The sequence below is a fragment of the Culex quinquefasciatus genome, chromosome 3 (assembly GCF_015732765.1).
Source record: "Culex quinquefasciatus strain JHB chromosome 3, VPISU_Cqui_1.0_pri_paternal, whole genome shotgun sequence".
Lineage (NCBI taxonomy): Eukaryota > Metazoa > Arthropoda > Insecta > Diptera > Culicidae > Culex > Culex quinquefasciatus.
Genome location: NC_051863.1, coordinates 149,937,459 through 149,959,108, shown reverse-complemented (window position 1 = coordinate 149,959,108; position 21,650 = coordinate 149,937,459). Strand labels below are relative to the sequence as shown.

The 21,650-nt window shown below is 38.5% G+C and overlaps 1 protein-coding gene across 5 annotated transcripts in view; it reads left to right on the top strand.

Annotated features, from left to right (window-relative positions):
• LOC6037143 overlaps positions 1 to 21,650 on the top strand; it is a 185,027-nt gene that overhangs the window by 133,020 nt on the left and 30,357 nt on the right. For 2 of the 5 annotated variants that reach the window (XM_038261947.1, XM_038261946.1), the window contains one exon: positions 10,245 to 10,307. The exons of the other annotated variants lie outside the window; for them this stretch is intronic. In XM_038261947.1, the coding sequence (XP_038117875.1) occupies positions 10,245 to 10,307 (63 nt within the window). The remainder of the gene's footprint in view (positions 1 to 10,244; positions 10,308 to 21,650) is intronic. 5 annotated transcript variants of the gene reach the window in all.

The following is a 21,650-nucleotide window of genomic DNA, read 5'->3' as shown; positions in this document are numbered from 1 at the left end:
ACAATTTCAACAGATTTTTTGCGTGTTTTTTAAACAAACAATGTTGCAGTTAAATTTTTTTTTTTTTTAATATATTTCTGTGAAATTTATTTTTCATATATAAATAAGAATATTTTTCATACAAAATTTATAAAGGGCACAACGTATGGGCTGCCTTCCTAGCCTAATTTTAAGGGGGTCAAAAAGAACCATGCCCCCCCCCCCCAGAGTTGGCATCGCTGGTACCAATAAAAGCTTATGTCATGGCTGAAATTTTGAAGTTATCACAAAGGTTGATTTTTCTCGTTTTCGTAATTTTTCCTCATTTTCCATCATTTTCCGTTTGAATTTAAATTTTCGCTCAAAATATGAAAATACGAGACTGATTCTTTCTTTTCTATTTTTTATTCAGTCAACTTTGGGCGAATACAAACATTTCATCAAAATAAGCTAAGCAAAATTAAACCAACATCGCCTTTAAAATCATTTTAAAAAATGATAATGTATTTTTTACCATTTAATTTTTTGACACATTTTTGAAAAAAAGTCACTTGGCTCTGGTCAAGGTCTTAAGAAGTACAAAAATACGATTGAATTTCAAAACAAATTTTAAAAAATATATTGAAACAAAAAGTTCTACAGTTCACAGTTATATAAAAAAGATAAATTAATTTTTAACCATGAAATATTTTTGTCCTTAACTTTTTGGAAATGCTTTTAAAGGGAGCACTTTGAAATCTAATTGGCATTGACATGATTAAAAAAGCATTTTTTTCGTCCAAAAATAAATTTTCTTAACAATTTTCAATTATTTTCACACTCTCGTGATTTTTTCCCTTACTGAAAGTTTTTTTAAATATAAAATAATTCTTATTTCTTTCATGACAAATCATTTGACAGATTTATGTTTTTTTTCATTTATTGGAAAATTTTCCAAACTTTTTTTTATTGTAACTGTATTGCATAATAGTATTAATTACTTATGATTCTTTTTATTTGAACGTGTTGGTAATTTAGCTTGACAATTCAAACTTTAATATTGATCATTTGTTTGAATTGCTTGATTAGTTTTAACTAGACATATTTGTTTTATTTAAAAATATAAATTGAAATTCTGATGAAAAAAACATTGACTTCGATTGTTCACCTAAACTAATTGTTATTTTAGTATGGTTTGCTCATTGATTCAATGCAGTGCATTAAAGGTTAACTTTTATACCCTTCCCTCGCAAGCTGTTTGCAGGTCTGCCGGGAGATAAACTCAACTTTTTCCCTGCAACCACTACGCCTGGAACCGTTAAATTCAAATAAACAGTCGAAAAAACCATCAACAACATAGAATAACTATCATAGCCCGAATCTAGCAAAGACCTCCACCACCCCTCCCAGTTAGCTCTGATCCATAAAAACCCCAAACCCATCTGGGAACCAACGCTAACGCTAAAACATACGATTTTGATGGTCTTCAAAAAAAAAAACAAAAACTCAAACCAAATTCAAGCCGTTTGACCACCCATATGCGAGCCCAAATCGATACGATTTTCCTCCCCCAACCCCCTGTACCATCTCCCGCTCCACGTGTGCCCGTGAATGAATGGCCAAAAGCGCGCGCAAAGTGCCATTTCGGTGCTGCGGCGCCTAATCCTAGGTAAAGCTTCATCGCTAATGCTCTAATTCCTAGTATGTGTTAATCCTTCGCCGTTGCTGCCGCTGTTTTGCCACCTCTCCTCTCACCCAACTTTGTTGGGGCGGGCAATCCTACCCCCGAAAACTCCGAGCTTGGTTGTGATGGTTAATCCCCTGCCCATACCTGAAAGGGGGGAATCCACATGGGTGGTGTAGTGGGTGGAAGGAGCGCCAACTGTTTTGGGCGCGGAGTTTTCCCGCCAAAATGGAACAGAGGTGGAAACTCGAGCAAAAAACAAGAGAGATGCGAAACACGAAAGAGCGAGGATTTCCAGCGGAGTGCGAGTTTGGGGAGAGAGAAAGAGAGAAATCATATGTGCTCATTTTCCGGTGTGAAGCAGAATGGAAGAAGAGAGAGAGAGAGCGAGGAAAAGTGAGAGAGCTGAGCGACCTACGAATGGGATAAGGATAAATAACAGGTGGGGGATTGGATTTGTGTGTGTGTGTGGATGTATAAGCGGCAGTAAAGGGGGTTATCAAAACAGATGATTTCACGCGGTGGGGGTTTCGCTTGTAAACGGCATCAAGTGGGTGATTATGTTAAGTCTGCACGTGCATGTTTTGCAATGCATATACTGCATAATGCTGGTGCTATTTTACACCTTGATGCAAGAGTACCTGGGAGCTAAAATATGTTTTGAGGCGTTTTTTTTTACAAACTGTTGTTTATTTTATTAATGTGACTCTAACCTTAACAGGTCATTCGTTTTTTTACAAAGAGCTTTAGAATATTCACTAATAAATTAACTTTAGCAACATTTTTAACTCGAATAAAGAAGCTTTATTTTTTTTTATTATAACAATATTTGGTTATAAAACAGTCGATATTTCGATCTATTAATTTTAAGCCGCTTGCCTTAGCTCAAAGTTAGTTCAAATGTTGTTTAAAATCAGAATTTAGTTCGAACGTCTTAAAACCTCCACTTGGCTATTCTCAAACATCACAGCGCTCTCAACTATCGAACCACCAGTATCTTAAGGTCTCCGCCTTGAAACAGATATTGACAACCCGTCCGCCCACACCACGTGAAGAGATCTACCACGTGTGCACCGTCCAAGGAGGAGCGCAGGTCACCGCAAAATGCTCCCATCTGCATACGGAGATTTTCCTCAGCTCCACAGACCAGAACCGGAGACATCACCCGGTGACGACCCGACAAAGTGAAATTATAAAGATCTTCTTTTCGCATCTGGCCCCGGCTGTGAGCTGCTATAAAGTATTAAACGAATATATCATACTTAGCATCCCCGTTCGAGACGAAGAAGAGGACACGCAGAAGAAGGCAGACCTTAAGTCCCCCTCAGGTGAGGTCAATTTGGATCTTTGCACTGTCGAAGACGACCACCGACAAGCACACACACTGTCTAAGATAATTTTCTCCCCCTTTTGTGTGTGCCGAATGCCGTGCCGTTTTGTTCGTTTCTGGTGGGATTTGATTGAATCTTGTATAAATCTTATCTAGCCACCCTCTCGGTGTCATCGATACCGACTTGTGAAACTGTCTTGACGGCGGCCAATTTCGGTCCTACTGCGCTGACCTGTCAGCATCTCTTTGCCGGCAAGACCGCTCTAAGACGGTTAGAAGCGCCCCTCCCAATAAAGATACGAAGAAATGTCACAAACGAAGACACGTCCTCCTCCTGGCACTGGGACTCTAAGAAATTCTAAGACCTTCCAAAAGACGTCGTCGTCGTTGTCGAAGAAAGCGGAGGATTTGAATAAAAAATTTGAACTTTGCTCTTCGGCAAAATGTGATTTTCCGGGAGGTGCTGAAACATTGATGGGGTCCACAAGATCTCCAGGAAGTCAGGAATCGAGCAGGAAAGAAACTCACAATGCAATCAGCCGTGAAATGCAGTCGAATGCGATTTGAGATTTTGTTTTGTGCTGTGCACAGTATGGAAAGGAAGGAGCGACGCGTAATCTACTCTAATGAACTGGCAACAAATCTTGCCAATGAGGCAAGTCGGGGGTTGAAAATCAAGACGCACAGTTAGGGGAGGATTTCCGTAGGGAGATTGGTTGGAGGAAGTAAGACAGTATCATATCCACCCTAATCTTAGATCCTTCCTAATCTTGTTACTACTGGAGAATGAAACCTTTATTAAATGTATTTTTAGTCATGGAGAAGTCAAAGAAACTTAACAATAGTGTGTAAGTTTCCAATAAAGAAATATTTTTTTAGTTAGAAAGTCAATAAGAGCCATTTCAAATCCGGGGGGTTATCCTTAAATGACGTAATTTCTAATTACCTCATATGGTTGCCTCACATTGCTCCATGAGCAGGGCACGCTGGTGATCAACCATGAACCCATAAATGTAGGTCCAAGTTTTGTCAAAGCATTTCGTCGCCGTCATGCTATCTTGTCACACGTAACTTTTTGACGTTCCAGTATTCGCAACCACTAATGGTTGGGTTTCAATGTGGGTATCAAACGAGCCATGATTTTGAAAAGATTTTTGCTACATTTGAGATTTTAGATTGAATTGATATTATTCTAACAAAAAACAGCTTAAAGACATAAAATCAAATTTCGATAATTAAACCCTCTACAACCCAACCCCGCCTTTAGACGGGCTTCGATTTAAAAAATCGCCAAAAATCAATTTTTCAGCCAATTTTTGATCTTTAAAAAGTATTGGAAAGAAAAACTCTTCAAATTTAAGGATTTTTTTTGGGTTGGAAGTTTTACTTGTTTTATGTGACTTTGTCAATGTTTAAAAAAAAAATTTCTTAGTGGTCAACTTTGGCTGTTTTTTTGCTAAGATTTCCTATATATTAAGTAAAAATAAGTAAGCAGTAATTTTTCTAGTGTCCCTGACTGTGCCTATACGTTTTTTTATAATTTAAATGATGATAATACCATTTTGTAGCAGAAAATGTAAAAACATGAAAAAAAATAGATAGGTTAAATGTAATGAGAGGAGGTGGTAAAATAGGTCAAATACTACCAAAAACAAACATTAACTAAACAAGAAAAATGCCAATTAATATACTTAAAAATGAAACAAGAAAAACATAAAACAAGTGAAGTAAAGTTTTCCGTAGAACAAAAGTTGCTCAAAATGACCTCCTAAACACAGGAAAAATAAAAGTTTTCGAAAAAAAATTGGGCAGTAGAGGGTTAATCATCAAACGACGCAAAAATTTGAATGGATTTTCAGTATAATGTGTTTTAAGCGTTAAAGACTAAACACAATATCACAACCATATTTCCATGGTTTACAACATTTCGATGCAACGCTATTTTAGTTTAAATTTCCACTATTTTTCAACTTTTTCTGTAAAAAAAACTCATATTTTGAAATATTGACGCCTCTGTGTTCTTTGTGGTTTGATGTTTTATTATGCCAACTGAAGAAAAAAAAAAATCTAAATTTATATTGTATAGAGTTTTTACAACGATTCTGCGTCGTTTGATCTTCGTTTTTCAATTTTCAATTTCAATTCGGTTTTATTAGTGAATAATCATGTAACAATCAGTTCATTCGCAGTACATAACAGAGTTTTGGAGTTCCTTTCAGCTGTGTGTTAAATCTCAATCCATTTTGGCACGATCATTGCTTATAACTTCGAGATTACCAAGAGTAAGAAAATTTTTAGAAAAAAACTTACTGAAATTGCAAAGGAAAGGGGATAGAAATAGAAAAAGCTTAAACTAGATCACAGTTTTTTTTATCTATTGTAGATGTGCTTAATCATTAGCTCCCCGAGGGCCAGAAATTGCTCCGCCTTGTTACGGCAGGTCCGAAACCGCGTCATCATCTCACCCGCTAGAGCAAAGAACTCCGGCAAGGTGAAGAGATCTTCTCCGGATACTTCTTGCTGGGCCGCATCGCCGCTACCGGCAGCGACCACGCTGGCGAACGATCGCCCCCATCCAGGAGGGAACGCTGGGTTGTCCGCTGGAACCGTACGCTGTCCAGCTGCAGGAACGGTAGAGCTCGTATTCCGCTGAGAAGGGTGGGATGCTGCTGCTTTCTTCTTCCTCTTTTCCTGCTCCTCGAGGTAGGCCTTGCGCGCGATGCATCCGCGGTAATTACCGGTATGGTTGCCGTCACAGTTGGCGCACTTAATGCGCGCCTTGGTTTGCTCTGCCTTGTCCCCCAAGTCCGCCTTGCACGGCAGTGCACACTTCTCCGAGAGGTGTGTTTCACCGCACTTCACGCAGCGGGGCGGGAGGTTGCAGTTCCGAGAGCCGTGGCCGAACTTCTGGCAACGGTGGCATTGTGCTACGTCCATTGGATTTTTTGAGTAAAACCGCCAGTTTACCCAAAAACCGTCCAACGCCTTAGTCCGACGCAGATCTTGGATTTTGACGGTGCCGCGGTCGAAGTACAACAGGTACAGAGTGTGCGTACCTGTGACTGTTGTCTTGCGCGAGAGCACTTTTATCTCCCGTGGCGTTATTCCGGCACCCGAGAGGTGTCCCTTCAGGTCGGCGATTGGGCGGTCTTGGTAGCCCTGCAGGACTACCTTAACAGCGGTCTTCTCAACTGGATCGAATGTGTAGAACTTGAAGTTGCTACGCTTCAGTTCTTTCACCACCAGATCGAAATTCTTTTTGGTGAAAGTAATCACTTGAACTTTCGATTTGCCAATTTTCAGACTATATTGAGGCCTTCCAGCAACTCGTCAACATCGTCCGCCAACGTATCCAAAACAAAAATTGGAGGTGGTCGCCGTTCCTTCGGAGAATTAACTTTTTTTGTCGTACTACCTTTTTTACGTGCACGTCCATCGTCGTCGTCGTCGTCGGTAGTGCTGCTACCGTCGGTGTTGTTGTTGTAGCTTTCCTCGTCACTCAGCCTCGCGAACTTGTTACTGGTGGGAATGTTGGCAGATGTTGATGCGCCACCGGTGGACAGATTGCCGGAAGTACCTGAACGGAGTCTGCTTCTTATAGGGCTGCGATCCTGGACACGGTAATTAGCGTGTAATAACTCCGGATTGAATCCATCAGCGCACACGCTCCCCTGCGCGATGGCGGACGACGCGGCGGCGTTGTTTTGTTTATCTTTTTGCACTCGGCCGGTAGACGAACTTCGCGGGTTTTTCGAGGCCGCACTCGAACTGCCACGGCCACGGCCGGCCTTCGGCATGCTGGTAAAGCAAACTCGCGGGTAATCACGGTCGATTGCGGCGGAAAATTCGAAAAAACTTTTAGAGCTCTGAGCAATTCACTGCTGCTTGCTCTGGAGGATACACGCAGAATGATCTTCGTTTTTCAAATATGGTAAATTTGAGTGTTTAATAAAGGTGATTTTGAAAATTAAAGAATTTTGCACAAAAAATTTCAATGCAATGAACAGTTCAAAGGAAATTTTGCTCCGTTCGATACCTTGCTGAAATTTTCAGAAACAAAAAAAAAATAGATTTTTTTTTTGTCAAAATTGGAGAATTGTACTGTAAAATTTCAAAATTTCTTAAAGATCTTTTCAAGTTTGGTGTCATCTGACTCATCTGTCCATTAAAAACACACAGTATTTTGTACTTTTTCGTACGTTTTCAGTTCTTCACACTTAAAAATTCCAACCTAATGAAAATTCATACAAATTTATTGCTGTCTCCCCCCCCTTCAAAGTTGGCCCGAAAAATCAGGGGGCAAAAAAATATTTTTTCAAAAAACTTCAATATTTTTATGAAAATTTAAGTGCAATTAGTTAAAATCAATTTAAAATGAATTCCCCTGCATTTGGAATCATTTTTAGCATGTTTGGGTTGATTTAAAAATCTTTTGAATTTTTGAAAATTTTCGATGTCTACTATCGATAAAGTTTTTTTTTTCGCTATTTTTTTTGTTTTCGTCAAATTTTACACTTTTTGAAAACTTTTATTGCAAAACAACTGAACTAGTGTAAAATACATTTTAAAACACTTTTTCCATGCAAATGTTGAAACTATGGCATGTTATTTTAATATTTATATTTTTTTATTTTTTTGCCCCCCCTCGATTCCGGCCAGAGCCGAGGGACAAAATCGTTTAAAAATATTTGCATCGGCCTAATATCGTTTAAAAAATGTTTTAAAAATAAAAAAGCGTGAATTTGAAAAAAATGTTTATTCATGCAAATAATAAACAAAAATTATCAAACATTTATTGCCATGAGTTTTGAGTTTCATTTGTAAGTAATTGTAGTTATGCAACAAGTTGCGAAAAGTTGCAGTATGAGTCGTACATTTATTCATGATGAAAATCAAGTTTCGCAACGAGTTGCATGTACACTAGGGTGCCCAGAAAAAATGACCCCCTGCTCCACAAGCGAAAAACGGTTTTTTGGGTTATTTTAAGCATCTGAGTAAATTTTGAGCGAAATTGGTTGAGATTAACCCATTGATACCCGAGCCTGAAGTTGGTGAAAAAAATGATTTTCATACAAAAATGACATTTTTAAATCGCTAATAACTTTTCAGGATCGAGTTTTACAGCTTTGGTGTGTTCTACAAAATTGTAGAGCATTAAATTTCCAATGAGAATCTCACTTTTGGGAATATTTGGATGTAAGAAGCGCATCGTGCAGACCAAACCGTAAGAAAATTGTGTTTTCCATACATTTTTTCGATTTTTCCCATACAAACTTCACCTTCGAGTATCAATGGGTAAACGTTATCCAATTTCGCTCATATTTAATCCAGCGTCCTAAAATAGCTCAAGGAACAATATTCAGCTTGTGGAGCGAGGTTTTGAAAAAAAGTCCCATATTCTGGGCACCCTAATGTACACCCTTTTGCAATTCCAAAAAACACCATTCCACAGTTCAAATAAAAAAATATTGAAAACTATCCGTTTTCTATACGAGTTCTGAAAAGTTCCACTTTTCAACATTAACTTTTTTGCCTTGTTTCGAAAAGTATTTCTTTTCGTTACTGTTATTTTTAATAGAGAAAAGTTGGCCGTTTTGTCTTTCCAGAATTTTCCTGTCATTACGAAGGAACTTCAAGAATGTGTTCTATATTTGTTTTTTTTTGTCAAAACATCTAATTTGCAAGAAATAATAAAAAATCAAACACAAACAATAAAATTTGAATTTATTTTCCAGTCATATAAGGAAAAACAACGATTATATTCCAAATATTATCAAAAAAAAATCAAATAAAGCCAAAATAAAGTCAACTTCAAACAAGTGAACCAAATTTCTGGATACATAAACTTTAATCCTCACAATCAAATGCTTTAGCAAAAAAACTAAAGAAGCTTGAAACATAAATTGTGTTTTTTCTACTTAGTTTGGTTTCAGAGGATTATTAAAATTGATTAAAACAATATAATTACGTTCTATAAATGGAGACAAATTTTCAAACCTTTTGTTAACTTCAAGTAGCAAGAATTGTCGAATTCATGTTTAAGTCATAAATTGTAAAAAAAATCAAACCAAAATTGTTGGAAGCAAATTGCTACAATACTTATACAATTAATTTTCATGATCACAAGATTTGATTTTAATTAAAATCAAAAACGATTAATGTTTGCTAATCGTAAATTGATTCAAAATACCTCTGTAAAATTAATGTAAACCAAATTTTAAACATGACCCAGGTTGTTCATATTCTTTTTGAGGTATTTTCGGATCATGGTGTCTTTAATTGAGGTAAGATTTCATCAAAAAAGTAGTTGCTTAGCTCCACAAAATTTTGCACTTTCCAGAATGACACATGTTTTAATATAAAATTGTTATAATCACATAGGTAAGCCAAAAAGAGACAATTTTGTGTAGATTTTTGCTCAAAAATCTTCCTCTAAACTGGTAGCAACACTTCTTCAATTCACACATAAAACAGACTCACACACGCTCACTTCCCTCACAACCCAAAGACGTCATCCTTATTCTCACCCGTTCCCGTTGATATAGTCCTCTGGAAGTACTCCTCCTCTCCATCTTCGACACAATCAACAACAACATCTCCACCGACAGCCTTCAACTGCTTGCAGCAGAGCTTTTCCTTCTCCTCAGCAACGATACTGTTTCCTTGCGAATTTTGCCCGTATGTGTGTGTGTATGTGCTTTGGTGAGGATTTTCCGACAAATCCGCCCGGATGCCTTAATCCTGTTAGAACGAGTCGAGCACACATCAAGACAAGCGTCTTGTGCGTTGTCCTGATTCACACAGGACATGCACAGTCCAAGCGCTAACTCACCAGTTTGGTTGAGCTAATTTTGGGGGTTCGTTCCACGAACAATTTCCGAACAACTTTTGGCCGGCTCAGTTTTTGACTTCGTCGCCGGAGGCGATTGATTCGCTCCCACTAATGTAAATTAATTAGACTTTTGTGTGATATCTCGGGCTGGAGGAAAATTAGGTGTGGGTGCGGGGTTGAACGAGATTAGCCGAGAGGGTGAATAAATATTTATCTGTGTAGACTTTTGGGAAAATTTTGGGCAAAATTAGTTTTCGGCAGTTGGCAAAACTTTCTGTTAGTGTTTAGACTAAAATGAAACAATATTTAACTTTTAATTTGGCGAAGCTGCTCCCCTCCGGTCAAAGTTGTCTGCTGTGAAATTAAATGTTGATGAAATTAAATTTTCCACCCAATTTAACCCAAACTAACACTCCTCCAATCTCTGTCTCTTATTCCAGGTGAGTGCACTTCAACGCGACCGACAGTTGCACATCGTGACGGGCTAATCAGTCCGGTTTCCGGTAAGACTTAGTAGCACCTTGTACTCTGGTCACCTTTCAGACTCCCGCAACAAGTGCAAACGGATCGATAATTGATTTTTAAAGTCGTCTCCTCTCCCAACAGCAACAGCGCTTTGGTGACCGAAAGTACCACCGGGCTTGAAATATAAATCACTTTGCTTTATAATCCCCTGTGAAAGCAAAGTCGAGGTAGAAGAAAAAAATCAAAGTATTAGCCCAGGTTGCAAAATTCCTAATCACATTATATCATTACAAATATACGTGTCCGGCAACATAGTCACAGTCACATCCCCTTAGTCGAAGGATCTAAAACGTGTGTTTGCTTATTGCCTTAAACGTAACCTCAAACCACACCGCACCCAGTCGCCGGCCAGGTTGGCGATTTCGAAACACACAAAGTATTAAAATTTATAATCCTCTCCGTTCTTCCTGGCTGTGTCCCGACTTTGTTCCACATATCGTGCACGTCTTTGGACGACGACGTAAGGCCTCCTTCTTCAGCGGAGCTGAGTCGCGAAAAATAAACCTCAGCGCTGGACACGATGAACTGGTTTAAAGCGAAGGCTTTGAGCTGACCAGGAACTAATTGAATATTGTCAATTAGGCTGGGGTGACCGCGAGGTCGCTTGGGGACTCATGAAAACTCATCCGAGCACTGCTAAGACACCCGTTGTCGGTTCACATGAAGATTTCGTCGGCTTCGAGCTATTCTGGCGCATGTGCATTTTGGGTCAGATTCAGTTAAGAATGCAATTTTTTGCAGCTTCATAGATCCCCAAAATTCCGTGCTTTGTTGTCACTCTTCGAAAAAACTCCGTGCATTGTTGTCACTCTTCGTATGAAAGAATTCCTTGCCATGCTATATTGACACACCCTGAAACTTTCTGCAAATGCGACAACTGGTCAAAGGGATTTAAGGCCAGAACGCGTTTGACACACGTGCATGCCCAGCTACCGTAAACCGGAACTCCGGCACCCAAATTCAACCAAACTTCGAGGCAATGCACAGAATTGTCAACCAAACAAAACGTGTTTGTTATTGTTTACGTTGCGTGCTCTTGTTTATGCAAGGTCAAACATTGAAACGCGTTTTTCGCGGAACGTCGAAAAGCGACGTGCGACAAGACAGCATTACAACGTCGATTTGCACGCAAGTTTAGCATCGAAGACGACGATGGGAAGCTGTTGTGATTAAACGGGAAGTTTTTCCCACTTCCGTGTAGGAAAAATCCTCATCGGACTAGTTTCCTCCTTCCTGGACTCACCGTGCTGGCTGCTGGCACAGTGATGTTGTGCTTCTCGAACTAGGAGCACACAATAAGGAGAGAGTGGATTTTGGCAAGCTTTGCGAATTTTACGAAAACACGCCAAACTGGATGGGAGGACTGCACAGTGGGGTTTTTGAGAGGAATTTATTGGAATTTAATCGCTTTAAAAGCATTTGTACCAAGTTGCATCTAGTCACCGCTAGATGTCAGTGACTTTTATGGTGATGATTGCATGCAAGTCTTCAAAGCTTGTACGCAAGTGATTGTTTAAAATTACTCAAATCTTCATTGTTCTAGACATTCAAAATCGACAAATTCACATTTAAACCCACCGTGCTAGTTCGGCCAAGTGAGGGAGGAGGTGTCAAGAACTCGATCTTAAGCAAGATGAGGCAAGCCAACCGTGCAGCCGAGAACACTACACTTACTTTAGGACGCTGGAAGTAATGTGTGAAGAGCTCCGGGGGGGTGGCAGGGCACTCCATAAGATCTTAAGTATAGTTAAGAGTGCACAAGAGGGCGCCCCGAAAAGAAGCGTTTTAATTTGCATAACACGCTTTTCCTTAAATAATTGTAACAACATTTTACACTTGGGAAGAGTTTGGAGCGCCGGATTTGGCTGGCTGGCTCGGTCCGGGTCTTGAGGAGAAAGGAAAAACTTGCGCGCACTAATTTTTAATCTTTTGCCTCGCTTCGCCTGTCTGCGTCAAACTATTTGATCCCCCGGCAGTGCTTCAACCGTCAGATTCTATTAGAGAGTTTTCCGTTCGGGGGGAAGGAAAACAGGGAAAAGCGTTTCCATACATGATGAAGTGCCTGGTGCGGAGAAAAGAACCGGCACGGAAGAATGTTTTAATTAACCCCTTTTTGATAAAGATTAAGGTATTTACGAATGTATAACGACTGATACTGTTCATAATAATAAACGTTTTTCCTCGTTTGTGTGCACTCCTCGGTCGGTGTCCTCTTCCGGATACCGAAGAGAATTTTATTCGTACGGAGGCGGCAGTTGGCCCAAGCTGACCAAAACTTCCTCCTCCGTCCCAACCCAAAGAATTGCACTCTCGTCGACAACGAGGAACGAGTGCTCTGGGACCCGGAGAGTGGTCTTCCACAAATGATATGAAATATGAAGTGTAATCCTCAATGTTAACTCGATAATACCTCTTTAGCCTTTTTCTCCGTTTGGCTTGCAGTGTCTCAACCCCCTTCCCCGGGCAAACCGAATACCGTTGTCCAGTTGTCCAGGAGAGCCTTTTCACTTTATAAAATTTAAACTATTAGCCAGGTGACCCCCCCCCCCCCGTGCTTCTTCCCAAAACGGATCCAGCTAGTGATATACGTTCTCTCCTCCCTCGGAAGGCCACAACAAACCAAACTGGCAAACTGGCCGGGTGATTGTCGACATGTGTTCGTTTGGTGTTCGGTTTTCTGTGCAGATTCCATCATCCCGGTGGCCCGGCAAGATAAGACCAGGGGGCCGGTAAGAGTTGGACAATTCCCGAAAATCGCTCGCTCTCACTTGCGTGACTTGGGCATCCTTGATATGAGTATGGGGGGAAGAGGACATACGTTTTCTGGCCAGGATATATCTGGTTCTGGTCAAGTTATATGTTGATCCTTCGGGCTTTCTGTGTGTGGGAAGTTGCAGCTTTGCGGGACAGAACCTGGGATTAAGTTTTTTTGTGCGGTTTTGGGGTTTATCGTACGGAAAGGTGTGTCGTTTAAGGAGGTTGAGATTATTGGCTTTTTGACTAGAATGTTTAAGGATTCAATTTTAATCTTGAGAGTCTACTTACTTTTATTTTGAAATCAAAATTTATTTTAAGAATTTGAATTTGTATCGTACTCTCACTCTCTGTACACCGCTCATCTTCGCTAAAATTTCCCATATGCAAAAATGGCAACTAGATTTTCTCCTTCTAAGACTTCAATTTATTATTGAAATATTATCCAGCTGGTTAAGTTTGTCTCAAGATTATTATTTCTGTAACATGTACTGGGGTAAGCCACACAAGATCCATGTGTTTTATTTTTTTCAACTATGTTTAGAAAAATAAATGCGTTGAAAATTCTGATTTTGAATTCGGGGGTGACTTTGATTGATAGTCATAGTTTTATTTTGTTTAAATCCGAAACTCAAATTTATTTTAACGTCAAATATTCCATCACTAAGGTTGTTACTTCAGTTTTTATGAAAAAATACATTCTTTTTGTTTAGTTAGCTTAGTTTATGTGTTTTTCCTAACAAAATACATATTAATTTTATGGAAATATTACGAAAAGTGCCTAAAATTCTATGAAACTTGTTTTGTTTTAAAAATTATCAATTTAAATAAATTTGAAACATGAATCAAAAGTTTAAACTTTTTTTTATTAAATTTGTTCTACTAAAAATACCCATAAAGTTGGAGATACAACAAACAAATAAAATTTATAACTTTCCGAAGAATCCGAAAATACATTCCGTTTCCGATTTGAAGCCAATTGCTATGAGAATATCATGACATTTAAAAAATAAAAATGCTTTATCTGCTATAATCCTAACAAGCTCAACTTCGAAATCTAGTTAGAGGATACATTTTAAAACAAACTCCTCATTGTTATCCGAGCATTCGTTGGTGAAGGTTGTCTGAATCAACATGACTCGTCGCGTCCCGGCGCAAAACGCCGGCAATATTGCCCTACCTGCGGCTCAAGCAGGCAAAAAAGTGGGAATTTCCAAAAGGAAGGTTGAGGCCTCAACTGATGGCCAAAAACCGGGAATTTCCAAAAGGAAGGTGCTTTTGGAAGTGACATCGAACAGCAAAAAGACGAAAAAGAGCGACGGTACTGTACCGATGGATGAGGAGGAGGAGAACTCTTCATCGCACGAGGAGCAGCTTTTGAAGAACAACAAGTTTGCTGGACTGCCTGACGAGGACCAGGTAGCGGAAGCAAAGGAGAATGAAGTGAAACAGCGAAAGGAGAAACTGCCTCCTTTTATGTGCGGCAATCAGCAGCAACGATCGACTTTCGAGCGGGGCTGGTTGAACTCATCAAGTCTGGGAAAGTCCTAGGCAACATTCGTCTGTGTCAGGACGGATTTAAGGTGCTGGTGCAATCCAGGCAGCACTATCAACTGGTCAAGGATTACTTGACCGAAAACGAGGCGGAGTACTTTACCCATGATGTCGTCATGGATAAGCCGTACAAAATCGTCGTCAGAGGTCTGTACGACATGCCAGTGGAGGAATTAGCTGCCGAGCTAAAAGTTTTGAAACTGGATGTGTTGGCCGTGCACAAAATGAGCCGACGCAACAAAGACATCAAGTACCGTGACCAGCTCTACCTGCTGCATTTGGCTAAGGGATCGACGACGCTTCCTGAGCTGAAGGCAATTCGAGCGGTTTTCAACATTATCGTGTCGTGGGAGCGATACCGACCAGTGCATCGTGACGTCACACAATGCTTCAACTGCCTGGGTTTCGGGCACGGAGGTAAGAACTGCCACCTGAAGCGTCGTTGCGCCAAATGTGGTACCGATGCGCACATCACATCCCAGTGCATCCAAGATTCGCTGGTGAAGTGCCTCAACTGCAACGGTGAGCACTCGTCAACCGACCGAAAGTGCCCCAAGAGAGCTGAGTTCGTGAAAATTCGGCAGCAAGCATCGACGAAGAATCAGCCTCAGCGTCGTAGAACTCCTCCAGCCCTGGTGGAGCAAAATTTTCCACCTCTTCAACCGCGACGCCAGGTCCCGAACTTGGCACCGTTGCCGTTGGATCCCAGGAAGAGAGCTGAGATGAATCATCCACGGCCGGGTTCCAGCCAGGAGCCGAGACCGCCACCACCGGGCTTCAGCCAGGAGCCAAGACCAACCCAAGAACCAGCAGTTGAGGAAAATGGTAATGATCTTTACACCTCAACCGAACTCCTCAATATTTTCAAACAGATGTCCGCTGCACTGCGTGGATGCAAAACCAAGACCCAGCAGATTGAAGTGCTGACCTCGTTCGTCATCCAGTATGGATCGTAGGTCCCTCAAGCTGCTGAATTGGAACGCTTGCTCCATTAGGAGGAAGAACTTTGAGCTGGTGGATTTTCTTCGCGAGAAGGAGATCGACGTAGCTGCCATCACGGAAACTCATCTGAAGCCCGGTGAAAAAGTTTATCTGCAAAACTACAAGATCGCGACGCAGCTCGATAGGACCACCTCTGGAGGAGGAGGTGTGCTTGTCGCTGTTCATCGTGATCTCAAGCCACGCCGGCTGCCACACTTCAAGCTGGACATCATCGAGGCCGTTGGGGTGGAAATTCCCACTTCGGTTGGCCCAGTACTCTTCATTGCTGCATACTGCCCACGTCAGGTGAATTCCAGAGATGGTTCAGCAGCAAAACTGAAGAGCGATATCCAGAAGCTGACACGGCGGAGCGCAAAGTACATCATCGCTGGTGACCTCAACGCGAAGCATGAAGTTTGGGGCAACAGCAGGAGGAATCGGAACGGAGTGATTCTGCACAACGATCTGCAAAACGGATACTACAACGTTGTGAGTCCGGATCGTCCAACGAGGGTGGCTCGGTCTGGGAATCACTCAATCATCGACTTCTTCATTACCAATATGGCTGAGAACGTGGCTCATCCTGAGGTGTTTGAAGAGTTGAGTTCTGATCACTATCCGGTGGTTGTGGAGGTTGGAGCTTCCGTTACTCCGCAGCGGCAACCAACCCGGAAAGATTACCACAACGTTGACTGGCAGCAGTTTCAGCAAGTGGTCGACAGCAACATCGACTATGATCAACACCCGGAAACTTCTGCTGATATTGATCGTTCGCTGGAGGTGATCCAGCAGGCTATCAACCAAGCAGAGGCTGCCAACGTTCGGGAGGTTCCTGTTAATTTTAAGGTAACTGATATTGACGTAGATACTAAACACTTGATTAGACTTAGGAATGTTTATAGGAGACAATATCAACGGACTGGGGACTATGACAAAAGATTTCAGTGAACAATTTGAACAAAATCATACAAGACCGACTTGACAATATCAGAAATCAAGAATTTTCAAAACATGTAAGCCAGCTTGGGAATTATTCAAAACCATTTTGGAAACTTTCAAAAGTTCTTAAAAACAAACCAAAGCCTATTCCTCCTCTTATTGTTGAGGATTCTCCTTTGATTACATCCGAGGAAAAGGCAAATGCACTTGGGCTTCATTTTGTTAGTTCACATAATCTTGGCGCTTCCATGACCAGCCGTAAAGAAACATCAGTTGCCAATAGTATTTCAACAATCAATGACTCTACCTTTGAATTTCCTGCAGATTCCCATGTTTCTGGTGAGGAAGTCAAAGTTGCAGTTAAACAAATGAAAAATATGAAAGCTCCAGGCTTTGATAACATTTTAATCTAGTGTTGAAAAAACAGAGTGATCAGTTCTTTCAACATCTAGCCAATATTTTCAATAAATGTTTGCAACTTGGTTACTTCCCCACCAATTGGAAGCTGGGCAAAGTCATACCAATTTTGAAGCCTCAAAAGATCCAACATCGCCAACAAGTTATCGTCCCATTAGTCTTTTGAGTAGTCTGTCCAAACTCTTTGAGAAGGTCATCTATTCAAGGCTTTTGGATTTTACCAACGATAATAATATAATTTTGAATGAGCAGTTTGGCTTCCGAAAGGGACATAATACTGCTCATCAGCTTACGAGAGTAACTAAAATCATCAAGCAGAACAAGCTTGAGTCTAAATCAACTGCTATGGCTTTGTTGGATGTTGAGAAGGCTTTTGACAATGTTTGGCATGATGGTTTGATACATAAACTGTATTTATACGGTTTTCCAATGTATCTTATCAAAATTATCCAGCACTATCTTTCGGAGAGATCGTTCAAGGTTTTTCTGAATGGGATTGCTTCTGGATTATTCAACATTGATGCTGGGGTTCCCCAAGGAAGTATTCTTGGCCCACTTCTGTACAATATTTTTACATCTGATTTGCCTACTCTTCCTGGTAATGGTGTGTTGTCACTTTTGCTGATGACACTGCCGTTATTTATAAGGGTAAAATAACCAGATATTTAGTTGGCCGTCTTCAGAAGGGTCTTGACGTTCTTTCCGAATACTTTGGCGACTGGAAAATTCGCATAAATGCAGCCAAAACTCAAACCATCATTTTTCCACTTTCCAAATCGGCCCGATTTGTCCCAAAGGATGATGTTTTGATTAAAATGAATGATGTTTCGATACCCTGGTCAAAGGAAGTTGTCTATTTAGGTCTCATACTTGACTCGAAACTATTGTTTCGGCAGCATGTAGATAAAATATTGAACAAGTGCAGCATTCTCATCAGGTGTTTGTATCCTTTAATTAACAGAAAATCAAAGCTATCTTTGAAAAATAAGCTAGCAGTTTACAAACAAATAATTTACCCCGTTATTGAGTATGCAGTACCTGTTTGGGAGTGTTGCGCTAGAACTCATAAATTGAAGCTCCAGCGTGTCCAAAACAAGGTACTCAAAATGGTTTTGAATGTTCCTGGCTGGACAAGATCAAGTGAGGTTCATGAATTAGCAGAAGTAAAAATGTTGGATCAGAAGATTCAAGAAAAATGTTTGAAATTCAGGGAAAAATGTGCTATTTCTGAATACCCCTTGATTCAAGGATTGGTTTAGTTTATTGTAAGTTTAAGTTAGTTTTAGGTTAGGTTATGTTTTCTCAACATTTTTTTTTTCCTCATTGTACCTAGTGTTACAAAAATGATAAATCATGTACTTTTAAAGTTATAAAAATGAACAGTGTTTAAATCACGAAAAGCAAACTAAAGCTGAAGAGCCACAGCTGACCACTTGTTATGTAAACCAAATGTAATCATTATAAGAAAGATTCAATAAAGTATATTTAATTCAAAAAAAAAAAAAAAACAAACTCCTGATTTCGTTTAAATCAACCATTTCCAATTAAATTCGTGTTATTCATTAAAAAAAACTTGTTTAAATTAGCAACTTTTTAGTGCGAAGATGAAATCGTTTTTCCAAATGACCTTTTTAGTTTTCCAATGCCTCTGAGATTGATTAAAAAACATATTCAACTAAAATATATATTGAGCAGGTTTGGTTTTTCTGTCAAACCCTAAATTTTTTAAAACTTTTTTTTTAGGAGAGTTCCAATCGAAAGAAATGCAGTGATTTATATTTTAAGTTAAAAAATTACCTGAAATCAAGCACAAAATTTCAATTCATGTTGTTTTTTCTCTCACTTTTTCGCTGATCGATTTGAACCAACCACTGTATTTTTTTCAACGAATGTCGTTTTACTTTTTTTTGCATTCTTAAAAAAAACTGAGTTCCATAAAAAAAATCAATAAAATTTAAAATGCTTTTTTAAATTTTTTATATCACAAACTGGGACTAATTTTGACCCTCAATTTATTCATTACTTACTTGTTTAAAAAAAAACCTTTTCTTTTTTTTTCTTTTAAGATTTCTTTTTTTATTTTTACTTTCGATTTCAAATAGAGCTTAGAGGCAGCAATTAATAAATATTTTAGAAAACAACATTGTATAAAAACAACGTATTTTTTATTAGGTGAGCAAACACAAAAACCTCAAGGTTCGTTGTCACTGGAGTTGAGGATTCAGGGCAACAAATTATATCAGACATGATTTAAATTATATGTTCTAAGCTTTGCCAATTTGATTCAAATATATCTTTAATTTCCTTAAAAATATCAGAAAATGTTATTTAAATTAATATTATCTAAAAGCTAAAATGTTAAAAATAAATGAAATATATTGCATGCCCAGACATTTTTAAAACTTGATAATTTACACGTTGGAAAAACCGCTCCAAAAATCTCAGGTAATCATCGCCATATATTTGTCCTCATAGTAAATTTATTTCAAGCCTTAAAATATGATTTTCAATATTTTACAAAAAATACTGTACAGGGCACAGTTTGAATTTGAATCATGCTTAAAATAATTGTGTTTCTTAAAGAAACTTTTTTAACAATATTACTGTACTGTATGTACGATTTTTTAACTAATGGTCATTATTGTTAAAATTCATGCATGATATTTGAGTTGAAGACAATCAAAAACATCTTAAAATTATTATTCTGATTTTTTCCAAGATAATGAGAAAATTTCCTGATTGATGTTTTTTAATTTGAAAATCGGACCATTATTTTTGAGTCTTTCGATAACTAAATTAACAAGAAACTTCAATTTCATTGTATCATTTTTTTAACTGTATCTTATAAACAAAAAATACCCATCTTAGATGAATTCTTAACAAATTTTCTCATTTCCATGCACTCAATGGCTCTTAAAAATCCAACAATCTAATCTTACTTATGAATAAAAAAAATGTAAATTGAACTATGACTAGCAGAAGCTCTAAAATTATGCACGTTTTTTATAAATTAAATTTAATAAAATCAATTTAAAACTTTAAAAATTAAGGAAATTTGATCTTAACGAAAGCAGAACAATATTTTCTTCAAAAATGCACAACTCGGTGGCAAATTTGCTTGCCATTATTTCTCTATGGCTCACAAATGCATTTTATCAACAAAAATCTAAAATTACGGATACTAAGAACTCAAGTTTAAGTCTCGGATGAGTTTTCAAAAAGCCGTAAGAGCCACCGTGACCTCTGACACTAATTTTCGTTTTTCTCGAAAATGAAACAAAATTTCATTTATTTTTAGTTTGGGGCACTTAAAGGACATGTAGATGAAAAATCTAGAGTATTTTTGATATTGGTTTTTCGTAAGTAGGTCGTGTACCGATGCAAAAAAGACTTTGTTTACCAATGGCTCTTACGGATTTTTGAAACTAATCCGAGAAGTGATAATTCTTTGAAATGAATATTTTGAATTTTTATACAACTTTTCATTTTTTCCAACCAAGATTTTGTGGATCACTTGATCATTTTCTTTCAAGAATTTAGTTATGGAATTTTCCAATAAAGAATCATAATCCTTATCTTAAAAAATGCAAATTTTAGATTTGGTCAGAAACGGTTAGCTCAAGATTAAATAAAGATTTTTTTCTGTCATTTCTATCCATAAGTGCATTGCTGTGTGACTATTTCTGATGCCAGGATCAGATTGTAATTTTTAAAACTTCTTGTTTCGAAAAAAATGCAGAAATTATGTTGTCTGTAATTACAGTGGACTCTCTCGTTGTCGATATTGAAGGGACCGTCGAGAGAGGGAGTTATCAAATCATAGAACGGAAAATCAAAGCAATCTTCTTGAAGGGACTGAAAATTTTATTGACAGCTGGAGCAATATTGATATCGAGAAGATCGACAGCCAGAGAGTTCACTGTAATTGTAACTAGGCTGGTACAAACTTTAATTATACTTTTTGTCAGCCAGAATGAAAAATCAGGAGGGCAAACAAAATATTATTTGAAATAACTTGACAAAAAACTTGTCAATGAAAATTTAAGAGCAGTTAGCTAAAATCGATTGCATTCCCCTGCGTTTAGAATCATTTTTTTTTTGTTGGGTTAGTTCAAAAATATTTTAATTTTAAATTTTAAATTAAAAAAAACTCTGATGTACAGTACCGCAAAATGTTTTTTTATTGCAAAAAATTTTGTTTTTGTCGAATCTTACATTTTTTAAACTAATGATTATGAAATGTGAACTAGTGTTAAATACATTTTGAAACCCTATTTTTTATTCAAATATGAAGACTATGGCTTTTTTATTTACCAGAGCCGAGGGACAAAAACTTTGAAAAATATTTGCATCAGTCGTAATAGAGAACATTTTTTTACTATCAGATCTATCATATCTATTTACCTACATCATATGAATCTGAAACGAAAATCTTATCTTTCTTTCAAGTTCAAATCCACCAGATTAAAAAAAATCCGAATTTGCTCCACGTTTCGTGAACTTTCCACCACCCTGCGAAAATCCCCCCCTCATCCCTTAAGTTGGATGAGTGAAAATCTTTCATCCTTTCATCCTTTATTTATAATACATTACAATTGGATGGTGGTCCGTGTATGTGTGTATGTCAGTCAGTATCTGTGTGCACTCTCCTCCGAGGTGGCCAACACTTTTTCCAT